The 18,443-nt window shown below is 40.6% G+C and overlaps 1 protein-coding gene across 4 annotated transcripts in view; it reads left to right on the top strand.

Annotated features, from left to right (window-relative positions):
• The window catches only part of LOC124641453 (spectrin alpha chain), a 49,274-nt gene that overhangs the window by 20,340 nt on the left and 10,491 nt on the right, over positions 1-18,443 (top strand). Inside the window, exons 22-41 of one of the 4 annotated variants that reach the window (XM_047179521.1) lie at positions 522-711; positions 1,038-1,248; positions 1,489-1,606; positions 1,979-2,023; positions 3,384-3,532; positions 3,935-4,157; positions 4,460-4,605; positions 4,946-5,048; positions 5,362-5,511; positions 5,956-6,093; positions 6,328-6,445; positions 6,896-7,091; positions 7,514-7,831; positions 14,595-14,799; positions 15,172-15,376; positions 15,826-16,052; positions 16,409-16,522; positions 16,963-17,110; positions 17,531-17,645; positions 17,977-18,000. In XM_047179521.1, coding sequence (XP_047035477.1) covers positions 522-711; positions 1,038-1,248; positions 1,489-1,606; positions 1,979-2,023; positions 3,384-3,532; positions 3,935-4,157; positions 4,460-4,605; positions 4,946-5,048; positions 5,362-5,511; positions 5,956-6,093; positions 6,328-6,445; positions 6,896-7,091; positions 7,514-7,831; positions 14,595-14,799; positions 15,172-15,376; positions 15,826-16,052; positions 16,409-16,522; positions 16,963-17,110; positions 17,531-17,645; positions 17,977-18,000 — 3,143 coding nt within the window. The remainder of the gene's footprint in view (positions 1-521; positions 712-1,037; positions 1,249-1,488; positions 1,607-1,978; positions 2,024-3,383; positions 3,533-3,934; positions 4,158-4,459; positions 4,606-4,945; positions 5,049-5,361; positions 5,512-5,955; positions 6,094-6,327; positions 6,446-6,895; positions 7,092-7,513; positions 7,832-14,594; positions 14,800-15,171; positions 15,377-15,825; positions 16,053-16,408; positions 16,523-16,962; positions 17,111-17,530; positions 17,646-17,976; positions 18,001-18,443) is intronic. The other 3 variants (XM_047179534.1, XM_047179528.1, XM_047179541.1) reach the window with 3 other exon arrangements.

Genomic DNA, 18,443 nt, shown 5'->3' with positions numbered 1-18,443 from the left:
TGAAAGCTAAACCCCTAATATATGATTAGATATAACGACTTTATATGAAGCCGTACAAAGTGCATGCATTTAACTTATAGCGATGACAATATTTGAATAGCTGTTTGATCCGTAAATCCACTTTGTAGATAAACGGATCGTTTACCTACATTTATATGCACAATAGATGTTGAGAATGATAAAATACATGTGGTTGTAAACAGAATTTTATTATCATAGTCGGAATAATTCATGCAATTTCGAATAGATACGGGGGATTCGAAAATGATTTAAATAGCCTTGCATCAATTGTTCAGTTGATAAGAAACTATTACGTAGTTTCACTCGCAGTAAAATACTTTTTTTACAATCATTTTGGAAAAAAAATGGAAATCCATGCCCACTGCTGATCATGATCTGATAAAGTTGGCGTCCAGGCGTAAGAAACAGGCCGCCTACAACTTGAGGAGCCCTGTCTCTAGCAGTAAATTTTAACGAAGAAACATAAATAACACTATTAATTTCTTCTATCCCCAACACAGGAGCTGAACTCCAAATGGACATCTCTGCAACAACTGACCGCCGAACGCGCCGCCCAGCTGGGCTCCGCTCACGAAGTCCAGCGCTTCCACCGCGACGTCGACGAGACCAAAGACTGGATCGCCGAGAAGGAGGCTGCCCTTGCCACCGATGACCTCGGCAAGGATCTGCGTTCTGTGCAGACATTACAGCGTTAGTACCATGTTTTTAAGATAAAATCTTCACGTACCTAGATAAAAAGTAACCAACAGGGTAGGAGGATAAATGGGCTGTCTGACACTGTAAGAATTTTTCAAATCGGACTAGAAGTTCTTGAGATAAGTGGCCTCAAAGAATAAAAGAGATTTTTCAGGTTTATAAAATTTTTATTGGTATCAATGGGCACTGGAAAGGACTGTTTATTTATGTTTTTCATCTTGTTGCTGTGTTACAAATTTTGAAGTATACTTATGTGTTACATAACTCTCTCTTTGTCCATACGTTTTGAGGTCTTGATCCCAACTTTATCTTCCCAACAGGCAAACACGAGGGTCTCGAGCGCGACCTAGCAGCCTTAGGCGACAAGATCCGTTCCCTGGAAGACACGGCCAACCGTCTGATGTCCACTCACGGCGACTCAGCCGACGCCACGTACAGCAAGCAGCGCGAGATCAACGAGGCGTGGCAGCAGCTGCAGGCGCGGGCCAACGCGCGCAAGGAGAAGCTGCTCGACTCCTACGACCTGCAGAGGTATATACGTACTTCCACGTACAGCAATATAGCCCTTGAAAAATACTTTAAAAAATCATTTTAAATACTTATTTGAAACACACAAAGACCCAGTTGCATCATTTAACTATAATGATAGGGAAACAATAACCAGCTGTATATTGAAAATAGTTAGTTAAGCAACTCTAAAGCAAATTAAATAAGGTGGAGTAATTTCGCAGAAAATGCCATTCAAAATTCACTAACATATACTTTTTCCAGGTTCTTATCCGACTACCGCGATCTCATGGCCTGGATCAATTCCATGATGGCACTGGTCAGCTCAGACGAGCTGGCCAATGACGTCACCGGCGCCGAAGCCTTGCTGGAGAGACACCAAGTAAGTACACATCATCCTATATACATTATACAGCATATATCATGTACTATATACCCGTTTGGTCCACCAGTGACTAATAGAGTGCAGTCTCATTAATGTTTCAATGTATAAAGTTTGAAAACATTGTTTTGTCCACCCTATGTTCTAAAGTCCCTTGTGAATTGTGCCGTCATTAATCTCAGTTTGTAACAATACAGGAACTGTTTAGACCCTTCCACAAAGGTTTCATTCATTGTTTTGTGAATTGTGACGTCATTCTTCATTAAAATCTCTAAAAAGTACAGCTAAGTGCACAAAAATGGGAACAGAAAAATTGGCGAAAATTCGGGTATTGGAGTTCAAAATGTAAGACAAAATGGTGACTGTTTCTAGAGCCAGCGCTTGGAGATAGACGCGCGGTACGGCATAATGCCGCAGGTCAGACGCATTGCACGCATGTGTGACCCCAGCCTTAATAACATTCTTGACAGTCACTGCCGTGTTTTGTTTTTGGGGATTTGTGTTCATATACATATGTATAAGCGACTGCTAAAGGAGTGCAAAGGTTTAGACAACATATTTATAACAGTACTAGCACCCAAAAAGAATACTTTCGCGTGAATTTGCATAAACAGAACAACATATAAAACATGTTTTTACTACAAAAATTGTTGCAGTAGTTTTGAAAGTCATTTATGTTCCGGAATTTCTAGAATACCACGTTAATATTATAGTATATGAACACTTTTCTTCAAAAATCAAGTGACTCTCAAATAGTTCATAATAAACACCCGTGTATGCAATAATACGCAATAATATTACACCGTACACTCGATGTGCTGAATACTACCAACTTGACATTAATGTACTAGTGGCGGGGTAGTTACCCTAACAGTTTAACTATAAAAAACTTACGACAACTGTATTAACAATTTATTTTAAGAGTATTTTCTATGTTGTAAAAGGTATAGTCAACTCAAAAAGTGTAAGTATATCACTGAGCGCTTTCACACTAGCGAATTTTATGCCCGGTTTGACCTACACACGGCATACGTGTCAATCATACTTGACGCGCGGTTGTTACCCCGTTTACGCGCGGAAAAACCGAGCGGATAATCCGATAGTATGTAAGCGTTGGTAATTGAATATTTTGATGTGCACTTTTCACGTTGACTGTACCAGTTTTTCGTGTGTTTTCAAAGGTGTCTTCAGTTTGTTCTCAATGTGTGTGTGACTTTTACTTTCTGTACAATTCTTCCATTATTTTGTTTATACATCTTTTATTTTATCAATCGTTTCTATTTCAATCTTTGTGTTTCGACTTTCCACGGTTATTTGTCTCTTGGTGTGTGTTGTACAGCTTTATTTTATAAACAGAGCAAATTCACCGCGTGTTCAGCAAAACTACTGGTGTATCCAAACCTTTGGTATTACGTATTAAAATTATTTTAAAATCTTCAGACGAATGTTTATGCCTTTAAAACTGAAATGTAACTTATTTTTTTATGTATTCGATTAGACTTGGGACACTTCACACACGGCGTTTTAGCCTAAACGTATCGTAACCATAGCTCACGATACGCTTATGATACTACGCCGTGAGTAAAGTGCCTTAATTCTTTTACAGCACTCTTAGGCAGTCAAGATATTTTTGAGTAGATAGATCATAGACTATTATGGAGGAGTTCGTGTTAATTACAACATAAGTGAGAGTTTTCGAACATGTTCTACAGTGTAAATTCTTCCCAATTTCCTCCTATAATATGGAACACATATTATATAACTCTGCGTATAACAGGAACACCGCACGGAGATGGACGCTCGCGCCGGCACCTTCCAAGCGCTGGAGCTGTTCGGGCAGCAGCTGCTGCAGGGTGGCCACTACGCCAGCGTCGACATACAGGAGAAGCTCAACAACATGAGCGACGCCCGCCAGGAGCTGGAGAAGTGAGTACCACTGTACCGCCACAGGAACACCGCACGGAGATGTACAGAGAAAATATTTATTGCTGGATGCCACATTCGGAGCGGCACGCAGCTTAAAAGCTTTTTGTTTCTATCAGTTCGTCCCAAGCACGCCCTTGTGCTTCCCCCCTCCTTATCTTCAGAGCCCAGACAAAAGAGCTATAGATTTGATTAACCTCAGATCCATATATGTCGTATAAATCTACCCAAAAAAGGCCTCGCGAAAAGTGAGAAACGATTCCATTATGTACTCTCCTATTTTTATAACCTTTATCAAAAAATTAAATACGGTTTATTTCCTCAACATTGTTTGTTACAAGTATCCCGCGTGAATCAATATATTTTTTTAAATTCAATCAACTAAGCCTCTTTTTTCTTCATCAGGGCTTGGGTAGGCCGCCGCATGAAGCTCGACCAGAACTTAGAGCTGCAACTCTTCTACCGCGACTGCGAGCAGGCTGAAGGCTGGATGGGTGCCCGCGAGGCTTTCCTCTCCCCCACCTCCAAGGACCAGGACGCGGCCGATGCCGCCGACTCCGCGCAGCCGGATAACGTGGAGCAGCTGATTAAGAAGCACGAGGACTTCGATAAGGCTATTAATGCTCATGTGAGTGGTGTATTTTTGTATTCTAGATTATCTGATGATGATGAAGTTCTTTATATAAAAAGTTTTGTCGCAAAATGCTAACTATGTACTGTAGTAGGATGTGAAGAGTCATTATATTGAAATTGATATAAAGAGTTAATGTTGTACTATTTTGGTCTGTCAATCATTTATGACACAACAAGGCGAACCGCATTATGTTGACCTGTATTAGTGTAAATGGCACCAGTATACCTTTTAAAACTAATTTGTATTTATTACTTGTTATGTATTTTACAACTAATGTGATGTGTTTCATGATACAGGAAGAGAAGATAGCTCAGCTGCAGACCTTGGCCGACCAGCTGATGGCGTCGGAGCACTACGCGGCTGATGACATCGACGGCAAGCGCCGCCAGGTGCTCGACCGCTGGAGGCATCTCAAGGAGGCGCTCATTGAGAAGCGATCCAGGTAACATAACATAAAATATACGTGTACAATCTGGCCTTAACTAGACATAAATATAACTGAATTTAGGTGCAAATTCTATAAGTAACTTCCTAGGATGACAATGCACTATCGATAAATTATTATCAATTCAATTTCATATAAAAACTTTTCCGCCAGCGGTTGCAGCCGCAAAATCTTCCTCGATAAGTATATAGGCTGTCCTTCTGTGAAAGAATTTTCAAATCAGACCATCATTCTCGGAGATTAGCCCTTTCAAGCGAACTATCAGCATTTTAACACTAGTACATATACCCGAACTATTTTAGTTGGAGCATTCTATTTATCTTATATTGTTGTGTAGGTTGGGAGATGAACAGACCCTACAGCAGTTCTCGCGCGACGCCGACGAGATGGAGAACTGGATCGCCGAGAAACTGCAGCTCGCTACCGAAGAGAGCTACAAGGTAAACTTTAACTTACATTCCTAGTTATTTTTTGACCAATGTGACATTACATACAATTGTTTATTAAAAGAGTAATAATATCTCAAAAATGCAAAATTTAAAATAACATAGAACTATTTACAATGACTCTGGATGAATATGGCGTAATATTAGCAATTATTCGTTTTCACGAACATAAAAAGTTACTAAGTACACATTTTCTGAAAGAATTTCAACCTTACCATTTTCTGGAAAATATATGTTGATAGAACTATGACCTTAAAAAAAACAGTTATATTCGCCTTATACGTTCCTAACTAAACATTTGTCTCAGGACCCAGCCAACATCCAGTCTAAGCACCAGAAGCACCAGGCCTTCGAAGCGGAGTTGGCTGCTAATGCTGAGCGTATCCAGTCCGTGCTGGCCATGGGCGGCAACCTCGTGCAGCGCGGACAGTGCAGCGGCAGTGAGGATGCTGTACAGGTAATAGGAGTCACTTTATTCTTTTAGTAGGGATTGTGTTTATAAAAAGAGGTATGAATAGAAATATCCCACATTTTACTTGTAAATGGAAGGGTATGGGAATTGATTGAGAGAGTTATTGAAGCCATGTACTAAGGGGGAAGGTGAAGCATGGATGAGTTTTAGTCAATATAAAAAGAGATAGGGGTGTAACTATACATAAAAGACGTTGTACACCTATCCAAAATTAGGTTATCCAAAATAAGATTGGGAAACTGGCTACACACCATGTTGGTGTACCTAGTAGGATAAGAAAGTCTGATAAAATCATTTTTAACTGCGGCATAAAAGATTATAGTTTTATTAATTCTATAGTGTCAGTCTATAGTTTTCACTTATCCTTTCTCTTGCCTATTACTAATTTTCTCTATGGCCCATTATAACATTAATTTCTGTAACCCCCAGGCTCGCTTAGCATCGATCGCAGACCAGTGGGAGTTCCTGACACAGAAGACGACAGAGAAGTCTCTCAAGCTGAAGGAGGCCAACAAGCAGAGGACATACATCGCCGCTGTCAAGGATCTCGACTTCTGGCTCGGAGAGGTACACTATAAATTAAACATTGTTAACTTTATCTGCGTGAATAGAAACACGCTCTCAACCATGATCGTTACCCAGAAAAATCGCTCAAATTAATGAACTTGGAGCCATATTGGATTTTAACAAATTCTTTATATCTTGTCATAATGGTAATCTTTTATCTTTAATCAATAAATTACCAAATCATTTGAACAATTTTAATTGATGTGAATAACAACTGGTATAAATTTTCGTCAGGTTGAAAGCTTATTGACATCGGAAGACTCCGGCAAGGATTTGGCTTCCGTACAGAATCTCATGAAGAAGCACCAGCTCGTGGAGGCCGATATCCAGGCTCATGAGGATAGGATCAATGGTGAGATAAATTATATTACTATAATAACAGTCTTAAATAAATAGTGCTATTATTTAGTTGACTCAAAACTGAGGTATTTGAAGTTCAATTTAAATAAATCATTCACTAATATTACACACACTCGTTAACTATTATATGGTTTATGTACACAATGTATATATTGGAGTATATGCAACCTTAAATTTTGTTGAAAAGTTCTTTTGACCTGTGTTGCTTGGAAGTTTGTTGCGTCACTTCTTCCCAGCAAAAAAACATAGGAAGTTGTGAAGGGAAGGGAGTATTTTGGTTGCTGTTTATTGTAAATTGTTGACGTTCGAAAAGTGCTGTTTTGCAGCCAGGTTGTAATGAATGATTTTTGATTTTGAGTTGCTGGACAGCCACTCGCGCAATTTTCATTTTCTTCGCGAAGTTTGGGGAGAATTAAACTATAAGACACATTATTGTCCACAGACATGAACGCTCAGGCCGACGCGCTGGTATCGTCGGGTCAGTTCGACAGCGCGGGCATCGGGTCGCGGCGCGCCGCCATCAACTCGCGCTTCCAGCGCGTGCGCAACCTCGCCGCGCACCGCCGCGCCCGCCTGCACGAGGCCAACACGCTGCACCAGTTCTTCAGAGATATCGCTGATGAGGAGTCATGGATTAAGTTAGTATACATAAATAATAAAAAAATGTGCTAACGTACAGCACCATACATAATCATCAAGTTGCAATGAATTCAAAATAACTATGACCAATCCAAAACAACATCTATATGACGATGCTGAAGTTAACTATGTGGTCATGTAATTAAATTTTAAAATAATCTGCAGAGGCAATCAACTACCCTGAACTTATCAAACTATAAAAACTTTTCTAGCCTAAATTATTTTTTAACCCAATTTATTACTTATTTTTTAATACAAATTACATTTTATTTTTCAATTTCATCATAAATAACTCCTGTAGCACACTGTACTCCTGTACTAGCTACCAATTGGTTCAGTTTAACTAATGTTTTTGTACGAGAACCAATATGAAACTCCATATAAAATGGCACAATGTTTAACGCTACTATTCTTACTCTAGGGAGAAGAAACTCCTCGTCGCATCAGACGACTACGGCCGCGACTTAACCGGCGTACAAAACTTACTCAAGAAGCACAAACGCCTAGAAGCCGAGCTCGCCAGCCACGAGCCCGCCATCCAAGCAGTCCAAGAAGCTGGAGAGAAACTCATGGATGTCTCCAACCTAGGAGTGCCGGAGATCGAGCAGAGGCTCAAGGCTCTGTCCCTGGCTTGGGATGAGCTGCAGGCCTTGGCCGGAGAGAGAGGCGCCAAGTTACAGCAGTCGCTAGCCTACCAGCAGTTCTTGGCGAAGGTTGATGAGGAGGAGGCCTGGATCAGGTGAGGACACTTCTCCGATTTGTTAATGCACTGTTTACCGCGGTTTTAACTTTGTTTTAAAAGAACTACTGCTAGGAGTATTTAAAAAATATCCTATAACGTCCGTATTTCTACACCAAATACATATTTCAATTGATTCACACGAGTTGCCGAAAAATTATAACAATTGCCTTTATAATTAATATTTGTTGGTGTATTTGTTTGTAATTTTAAAAAAATACATAGTTGAAAACAGTTTGCAATCGGAAACAAAAATATCGAAATAATCTATAATATAAAAATGAATGAATCTATAATGCAAAATGTGTTGGTAAGCGCGTAACTCAACAACGCCTGGACCAATTTGGCTAATTCTTTTTTTGTTGTATTTGTTATTGTCAGGAGAAGGTTCTTATGAAAAAAAAAATAGGGTAAAGTAGAGAAGTCAGTTGACGGGAGCGAAGCCGCGGGCAAAAGCTAGTTATTTATATAAATAAATTATGACTGTTTTGCATTAAGACAAAACAGGTATTATATGTAGAAGAAAACACAGCAATGATGTGAAGAAGCAGTCCTATGATTCTGTGAAAATATCGGGAATATCAGTCATATCTGTATACAAATCGAGAATATCCTCCCAATTTCTGTCACCACAGGGCTATCTGTCATACTTTACCGCCAAATTTTCAACCGGCGCCATTGCAGTCTTCATCATCAGCAAGAACCTTGGCTCATTGCTGTGTTTTCTTCTACATATAATACCTGTTTTGTCTTAATGCAAAACAGTCATATTATATGTCTTCGAAAACACAGCAATGATGTGAAGACCTGTTTGATATCTGCTGGTGATCAGAAATTATAAAACACAAGAATGCAAAGTGAGAGTAATATAATTTACTAGGTACTTCCTTATAACAAATTTTCTTATCACTCTCTTTGAACCATCTTTAACTTTCAATATTTGCTGGGAAAATGTTAAGAACAAAATCCAACCACACTATTAGTTTAAAATATTTATATTTTTCTTACCAAGAAACTCAAATTAAACAATTCAATATGAAAACAAAAAACATAACTTCCTTCTTAGGATTGATAAATAAAAATGCAGTTTAACTGCCACAAATTAACAAATAATCTTCAAACATAAACACTTCAGCTGTTCAGCCTTAATAATTGAGATCAAAATCACATTATCATAAATAATCAAATATAATCACTATTAATCACATTGTTTTAAAATTATTATAAAGTAGACCAGGGACATCCTCACTGACAGGCTTATTTATATTTCTACAATAATATTTAGAAAAGGTTTCCACACACTTCCAGTTTCCTCTTTCTAATATCTCCTGTATAGGTCTATTGTCTAGCCATCCCCTGGAGGCCATTGCTGACCTTATGCTGCCTGGAGAGTAGCCATCTATCTGTGCCAATTTGAAGGCTGACCTCACCCATCCTGAGATCATGGTCTTAGAGGCAGGCTTTGTATCACCGGTGATTGATATAAAAAGGGAATTAACATTTGTAGTTTGATTGCGTCTAGTCTCTGAAATCTTGACTAACTTCTTAACGTTAGTGACTGGGCAAAGCTTAGAATCTTGGTGCTTCATGAGAAGCCAGCCTGATTGTCTATGAGAACTTGTGTCTGTTTTTGAGCCAAATTTTGGCCAGAATGTTACTGTGTCCTCAGTTTCAGCATATCCTTGATCACCAAGCTCCAAAAGTGTAAGATCATGCAACCTTCGGCCAGATGCAAGTAAAAGAATCAATGCAGTGTGTCTGCTTTGATAAAAAAGAGTGTCTGGAAATTCTGAAGACTAACCACTCATACAATATTTTAACATCCCATACTGGTAGCTTTGCTGGGCGTGGTTTAGCTAGACTCACTGCCTTTAAAACCTGCTGAACGAAAAAATTTTTGGCCAAGTTCTCAACCCTAGGTGCACAGTAAGTTGAGACAGCAGACTTGTGCAACATTACCGTGCTGTATGCAAAACCCTTCTCTAAGTGTAAATTAGCTAAAAATCTGGCTAGGTCCTTGCCCTCTGGGCACTTATTATCCACTCCATGGGATTCACACCAAAGTATCCATCTTTTTAAAGGTGCACTATACGTATTAATAGTGGAGGGGCGCCAGCTACTTCTCAACAATCTTTGTTCGTCTCTGCTCCAGTCCTTTACTTGATCTCCCCACCCCCAATTTTCCAAGCCTGAAGTACTAGCTTGTCCACTGACGGTGGAGGTAGTCCCGTCGTCCTGTCCAGCAGCACCTCCCTCAGGTTCTCTATGGGAAGTGGGGGTACTCGCGCGCGTGTCTTCAGGTCGGGAAACCAAAAGCACTGGGTCCACTGTGGCGCTATCACAATGTATGTCCCTCTTGCCTTGTTCAGATGTGCCAGAACCCTGGGCATCATGCTTGGAGGTGGAAATACCCAAGCTGTCTGAAAGTCCCAAGTTTGGCTGAAGGCGTCGCAGAACTCTGCGGAGCCATCCCTTGAGTCTAGACTGACATACCTTGAAACGACTGCCGTGTCTCTTGTAGCAAAGAGATCTATTTCTGGAACCCCCCATTGTCTGAACACTGCCTCCGTGGCTGGTGGCAGCAGGTGCCACTCGGGTACTGACTTTCCCCTTGACAGGCAATCTGCAATGCCGTTTAGGTTTCCTGGCAGGTGGTACGCTGTCATCGTTATGTTCAGCCGACAAGTCAACTCTAACAACTGGGTTGTTAGGCCTAACAGCTTCAAGGACCGAGTCCCGCCCTGATTCCTTATGTACGCTACTAGAGTCCGATTGTCGGTCTGAACCAAAATGTGGGCATTCTGTAACAATGACCCCTGTGACCTTATTACCGCATAAACGGCATACATCTCTTTTAGGTTCGAGTGCCAGGCTTTTTGGTTCGTGGCCCATTTGCCTGAGAGATACTTGCTGTTTAGACTTGCTCCCCAGCCCGCATCCGCTGCGTCTGTGGTCAAGAAATGCGTTACCTCTTTCTTGAGTAACGGGTTTAGACAGCCCTCTACTGCTTCCAACCACCACCGGAAGTCCTCTCGCACTCCGGAACTCAATTTTCTCTTCTGGTTTCTCCGGGAGAACTTTCTCAGGAAGAGTTGGGCCTTTCGACAGTGAAGACGGCCCTGGGGAATCGCATAGTTGGCGAAGTTTAGTTTTCCCAACACGCTTTGCAACTCTCTTAACGAGCAGTTGTCCCGCTTTAATAGCTTTGTCAGGGAGGCTTTTATTCCTTCTACTTTTCTGATGGGCAAGGCGATTGTTAGGTACTGAGTATCCCAGACCAGGCCCAAGTATTCCAACCTGTGTGTTGGTTCCGTCACCGACTTCTGGTAATTCACGTGCCAACCCAAAGACTCCAAGACGGCCAACGTTTCCGCAACTTGTGCCATTAACTTGGATCTGTCCTGACAAGCTAGGAGGAAGTCGTCCAAATAGACCAAAAGACGAATGCCTCGATTCCTGAGGATCTCTGCCACCCAGTTTGAGACTGCCGCAAATACACGGGGCGCCGATGATAGGCCAAATGGCAGAGCAGTTAACTGGAGAATTTCTCCATTGTAAACAACCCTCAAAAACCGTCTGTGAGTCTCCGCGACACACAAATGGAAATAGGCTTGGTGAAGATCTATCTTCACTAGCCAGTCGTTTGCTTGAAGAAAGGTAACGATGTCTATACTTCGGCCGTTCAGAGAATGCGTTCCTGACACCTATCAGTTAGTCACGACTAGTGATGGGCACAACATAACACTGAGTTCGTTACCGTTCCTTCAAAATGAACCGCCGCATTATTTTAAGATTATTTTCGTTTTAAATTGGCGGAATCATTTGTTTTATATTTTAGTTATTTAAGTGGAAACCAAAAAAAGGTAATATTCATATAATAAAATTGTTTTATTTATTCTTTGTTACAAGTACATTGAATTGAATGTGCGAACAGAATATTAATCAGACTCCGATTTGCTTGAGGAGGTGGTGTCTTCATCATCATCTTCGCCTACATGTATAATTATATTATTATCAATAACAGAATCAATCCTGATATCTCGGTCTAACAAAAGCCGGGTAATCAAATAAAAACAGATCGAAAACACTTGAAAAACGTGGTCTATGCGCACGAAACGACAACGGACGACTGTTTTAGCGTCACAAAATGGCGGCCCATAACGCCATTTGGGGTTACCATTTTTAATCTAAGTATAAAAATGCGGTTTGGTCATAGTTTTATTTTTATATTTCATAAACGTTATAATTAAGTCTTATAGTCCATTATTTTCCAATTCTTAAAAAGAAAATCAAAACGTATTATTTTATATTATAACTGTATAAGAACAGATTACGATACTTGCCTGTTATTTTTAGCACAGCACTACAAAATATAAACCGCTGACATAACCTTGTAATAGCGCAGTATAGATTTAGAAAAATATTGTTTACCAAGTTATTTGACACTCAGTTTGGCACAAAATTATAACATTCATTGATTATTGATATAATAATGTTGTTTTAATGCTCCTCAATTGTTAAAACGGTAAACAACCAGCAAAAATATTTTTATCGTAACTGCAACGCCATTGCAAAGTTACGTCGTCAGTTCAATCGCGACGTGTCAGGAACGCATTCTCTGAATGGCCGAACTATAATTGCGAAATTAGGTAAAAATGCTTTGTGGCTATGTACCTGTTCAAAGCCTTGAGGTCGAAGATGGGTCTCAATCCCCCATCCGCCTTCTTTATTAAAAACATTTTGGAGAAGAAACCGGGGTCCACTACTGTTGGCTTCTCCAGGATGCCCTGCATCTTTAAATCCTGAATCACTCTTGTCATTTCCAGGGAAACTTTGGTGGCTATACACTTTAAAAAGTTCTGACCGGGATATGTCAGGGGAGGTTTGCTTCGGAATGGCAAGCGGTAATTGGCTATAGTGTTTAAAATGAACTGGTTTGCTTCCAACTGAGCCCATCTCTCGGTGGAGAATTTTAGGCAACCTCCTCTGAACACCCGGTGAGAGTCATTCTTCTTTAGATCTGGTGGACTTATCGTTATTGGCTGTGTTAGTGGAACGTTGACGAAAGGGCCGGTTTTTATTAGAAGTATGCTTAAATTTCTTATCAAACTTTTTAGATTTATTTTTAAAATTATTTTTTCTATTTTGAAAGGGCTCACCCCGCTCTGTAACTTTCCTTTCCTTGAGGTAGGTTGGAGTATTCAGCCAGTCCTGAGACCCTCCGAGGGACTGTATAATAGGCTGTAGTGCCTCTCTGCTAAATAAATGTTCAGCACTAGGAGGAACATTCCTCAATGTGTTCCTAAGGTTCGTATTTGAAATTTCTTTCAAAATCCTGTCCCGCCTAACCTCAATAGATTCAGATCGTTTTCCACAAATAATTTGCATTGTGGTCTCTGAATTTTTATAACTCGAAGACCCAGGTCCAAAAATCTCTGACATTTTGTCCACCAATGACTTGGGGTTCAAATTAGTTGGATCCGCGCTAGCCCAATCTACAATATTCTGTAAACCCGATTTCAACAATTGTCTTTGCTCTAAGACTTTGTTAGATATACCAGCTAAAAACATTTCAGTAGCAGCTAAATAATCCTTATTCTTATTAAAATGACACAACTCATCATTGACCATAAGGCCTGTAAATCCTGGGGTTGCAAGGCAACCTTGCAAAGCTTGTTTGTATCTAATGCCCTTCCAAGCCTGCGAGTCAAATTGTTGCAGCTTATTTAACTCATTAAGCCTATCCTTATCACTAGGTGGAATATTTTTCTTACTGTCTATTTCGGTGTTTAAGGCACCCAAATTTAGAGAGAGCGACTCGGGCTGTGCCGGCAAAGTAATAAATTGTTCCGCACAACTGTCCTTAGCAGCAGAAGGCTGCGAGCTCGTTATTGTACTATTTGGCGCTGCCCTACCATTATAGCAGTAACCTGACTGATATAAACTTAAGTATAGTTCGGCCATTCAGAGAATGCGTTCCTGACACGTCGCGATTGAACTGACTGAATTATAACATTCATTGATTATTGATATAATAATGTTGTTTTAATGCTCCTCAATTGTTAAAACGGTAAACAACCAGCAAAAATATTTTTATCGTAACTGCAACGCCATTGCAAAGTTACGTCGTCAGTTCAATCGCGACGTGTCAGGAACGCATTCTCTGAATGGCCGAACTATAATTAGACAAATACGCCATTTGCGACATCAAAGTATCAACACGAGGATCGGTACGGACATGTTTAGACTTGTACTTACGGTTCCTCGCCGACGCACGAGAACGCTTATTAGGCAGGGGCGAAGCCGTGCCCTCCTCAAACTCCGAGGATGAGGAGGAACTACTTTCCAACGCCTTCGAGCTTGTCGACGACGATTGCCCTCCATCCGGAGCGGCCGTGTCTCGCTCGCGGTTCTCGCACGTATTACTCACCGAGTCCATTTTATTATTTACACTGCCGTGTTTTCTAAACTCACTTTTCCTAGGCTAAATACACTAGGAACAAATTTTTTTTGCACTTGAAAAAAGTTTTTCACGCGTTTCGAATGAATCACAAGAATGCAATGGCGCCGGTTGAAAATTTGGCGGTAAAGTATGACAGATAGCCCTGTGGTGACAGAAATTGGGAGGATATTCTCGATTTGTATACAGATATGACTGATATTCCCGATATTTTCACAGAATCATAGGACTGCTTCTTCACATCATTGCTGTGTTTTCGAAGACATATAATATCTAGTTACTAACTTTTATCATATCACACAGCGAGAAGCAACAACTAGTAGTAGTAGGCGAGTGCGGCGACAGCATGGCTGCCGTCCAGGGTCTGCTGAAGAAGCACGAGGCTCTGGAAGCCGAGCTGGCGGCCCGCGGGGAGAGAGTGCGGGAGCTGCAGGCTGATGGAGAGCGACTCCTGGCTGCTGGCAACTTGCATGCTGATGCTCTGTCACACCGCATTAGGGCACTACAGGTATGTACCTCGAGTAACTTTAATAAAATGTTAGCTTCAATTGACTTTAGCCAGTAAAAGACTGAAAAATACTTTAATTTCAAACAGTGATGGCTGTAGTTCCATTATCCTAGTCTTTTGCAGTACACAACTGCTAGAAGTCATAGATATTGCTATAACTGAGAGATTGCTGTGCCATAACACTCAAATCATCTGCAGTCTTATTTTATTTTATAATTTATGGACACATAGTAAAACATAAATAGAAATGAACTTATTGCTATTGATCCCAACTTAAATAATAACAAACGAGAATTGACACATGATTTCTCACTATAGCATCATGAATGAACATTAACTCATACAAGACACCAACATCCCATTTCTTCTCAGGCCAAACTAGAAAAACTGACTGGCTTAGCAGCCCGTCGTAAGGCAGCCCTGGTGGACAACTCGCTGTACCTGCAACTGCTGTGGAAGGCCGACGTGGTGGAGTCGTGGATCGCCGACAAGGAGACGCACGTGCGCTCCGACGAGTTCGGCCGCGACCTGTCCACTGTGCAGACCCTGCTTACCAAGCAGGATACCTTCGATGCTGGTGAGTACAGATTTTGACTCAAACTATTTAATTTTTCAGTTTTAAGTGGAATATGTTGAAAAGCTCTTTCGAAAAGCCAAGCTAATTGCACATAGAAAACTTCATATATGGATGAAGTTACATTTTGTAAACATATTTATCGTCTTGCTATTTATTGGATTGTATACATTTCAGGTATATAAATGTCGAATTGTAGACAAACGCTATTGTCACTGTTATTATGACGTATTATTTATTTATGTCAGGCATTGAAGGCCCTATAAAAAACCTATTTTGTATTACTACAGTCAAAATGACCACGGAGGCAACAACGGCTACGCTTGTGTCTGTCTACATTTTGGTACACAACTGTCACGACATAATACGGAATCATGTGCAACATACGGAATCGCACATGTTGCAATACACCAAAATCACATAATATCTTACATTTATGCGGTTTCCACCAGGTTTGACCGCATTCGAGCACGAAGGCATCCAGAACATCACCTCCCTCAAGGAACAACTGGTAGCCGCGAACCACGAGCAGACACCCGCCATCGTGAAGCGCCACGGCGACGTGATCGCTCGCTGGCAGCGCCTGCTGGCCGACTCGGCCGCCAGGAAGCAGCGTCTGCTCCAGCTGCAGGACCAGTTCCGGCAGATCGAGGAGCTGTACCTCACCTTTGCTAAGAAGGTATACCTTCTTACATGTCATTCCAACGGCATACCTACCTTCTGTAGTGATAATATGAGTTATTAATTGAAAGTTGTGTATAATAGTCAACAAAGTCAAACTTCTAATGATAGGAATGTGTTGCAATAATACAAAGAATACTTGGTGTGAAAATATTAAAAACGATTTTGTCTTATGTAGTAGAAACAGCTTTATATTTTTACACATTAAACAATAATTCAAAAACAAATCTAACGACCACCGAATTGCTACTTTTGATTACTTTAGCGGTCGAGGTCGAAAGGATAAATCTATTGACCTCACTTATATACCAACATATTATTGTATGTACTAATGTTATTGTCTTCCCTGTGCAGGCGTCAGCGTTCAACTCGTGGTTCGAGAACGCGGAGGAGGACCTGACGGACCCGGTGCGCTGCAACTCCATCGAGGAGATCCGCGCCCTCCGCGACGCGCATGCGCAGTTCCAGGTCCGTACACTCTATTGTAGCATCTATGATGGGTATCTTATTTTTGTACGGTTGTTAGTTAATGTCAGTCAATGGTACCCACATCTAACTAGCCTTTTGTCAACTATATTGGGGTTGGCTTCTAGTCTAAGCCGGATGCCGCTGAAAAGCAGTGTTTTACATAGAGCGATTGCCTGTCTAACCTCCTCAACCCGGTTAATCGATACCCTTTGGAAAGACTGGGCGTCAGAATTTTTGGCTTCTGACTTATTGTAACGACTGCCAAAGATTTTCAAATGAAAGCCGACACCCACAAATTTATCTTGTCTTCCGAAAAACGGAAGAAGTCATTATGACAAGATAGTCACCCATCAACGGATTGTTTGCGCCAAGCGTTGCTTAACTTTATGATAATCACAAGTTCAATTTTCTTAAACGAAACCATATTTTCCGTCCCCCAGGCGTCGCTGTCATCAGCTCAGAGCGACTTCGAGGCGCTGGCGGCGCTGGACGCGCAGATCAAGTCGTTCAACGTGGGCGCCAACCCCTACACCTGGTTCACCATGGAGGCGCTCGAGGAGACCTGGCGCAACCTGCGCAAGATCATCGGTATGGAAATATTACTATTATGTCATTTTTGTCATAAAATTCCCTTTGGCGGCTCAAAGGTATAGACAGATTTGTTCGTTGTTCGAGCCGGTTAAATTCAATGTACAGGAATATATGATAATGATTCCGAGACACATCACATCACAGCTGCGCGCGGCTATCGCGTAGTTACTGATGTCAAGAACTTCAACTACAGTTTGTTTGCAGTAATGAGAAGGGCAAGCCACCTAAAAAATAATAATATTATCCAAAAGATAGTTTTATTCTTCAAAAAACGGCCATCTTATGAGACAAAAGTTGTCAAAGATAATTGTTAAAACACAAACCAAAGAAATGCTACAGAAGGTGTTGAAATATTTATTGAAAATGTTATTTTGATGATAATGATTTTCCATATTTAACGTGTAACTTACTGTACAGCTGAGCGCGACGTGGAGCTGACAAAGGAAGCACACAGACAGGAGGAGAACGACAAGCTGCGCAAGGAGTTCGCCAAGCATGCCAACGCCTTCCACCAGTGGCTCACCGAGACGCGGTATGTATTCAGCATACTATATACTAGCTAGACTACTGTGTACGGAACATATGATATGTTATGTGGAAGTTGGAACACATATTACTTCAGTTTTGATCAGGTGAAATAGTGTTAGAAATAATTTAAAACGCAGTCGCCAAATTAATAATAAGATTATCATGCATCAAAAATTCTAATCTTTTAGTGGCTGTGTCCTTCAAGTACCTTTCTATTGTAACTAGCAAAATTTCCGTATTTACAAACAGTACCTATTAGTACGGTATTGTATGAGAAAATAGCATAAATAGTTATGTATAAATTGGAGATGTTGACACGATTGATTGGTGCACAGGTACCGGCTGCTAGGCTGGGACGGGTAAAGTATTCAGAATGTCGCGTGTCCACTAAACTGTCGTACGCTTCACGGCTTGACCAAAGTTTACTTATTTATTTTGCAATTTTTTTTTTTTTTTTTTTATAAAATATAAAGAAAAAATACACATATGTAAGTATCTTTTGTCAAGCCGATATAAATATAATACGCGAACGTTCTCGATGTCATTCTGTCCATACAGCTTAATGATTGGCTTTTTTCAAAAATAATTACATACTGCTATATAGGACGCTACTTTATGAAAATAATAAGAAAACTACTCCTGTACATACACAGGTTTATTTCACTACTAATCTGAGTGTATCCTGTATCGACGTATTTTTATTTCATTTAAAATTTACTAATTGACTTTGTACGAGTCATCGTATCATGTTTCGACACTATAATTAATAAAACAGTGCAAACTAGCCACTCGGCGGAATCGG

The sequence above is a fragment of the Helicoverpa zea genome, chromosome 2, assembly GCF_022581195.2.
Source record: "Helicoverpa zea isolate HzStark_Cry1AcR chromosome 2, ilHelZeax1.1, whole genome shotgun sequence".
NCBI lineage: Eukaryota > Metazoa > Arthropoda > Insecta > Lepidoptera > Noctuidae > Helicoverpa > Helicoverpa zea.
Note: the sequence above shows the minus strand (reverse complement) of the source record. Positions and strands in the feature narration are given on the sequence as shown.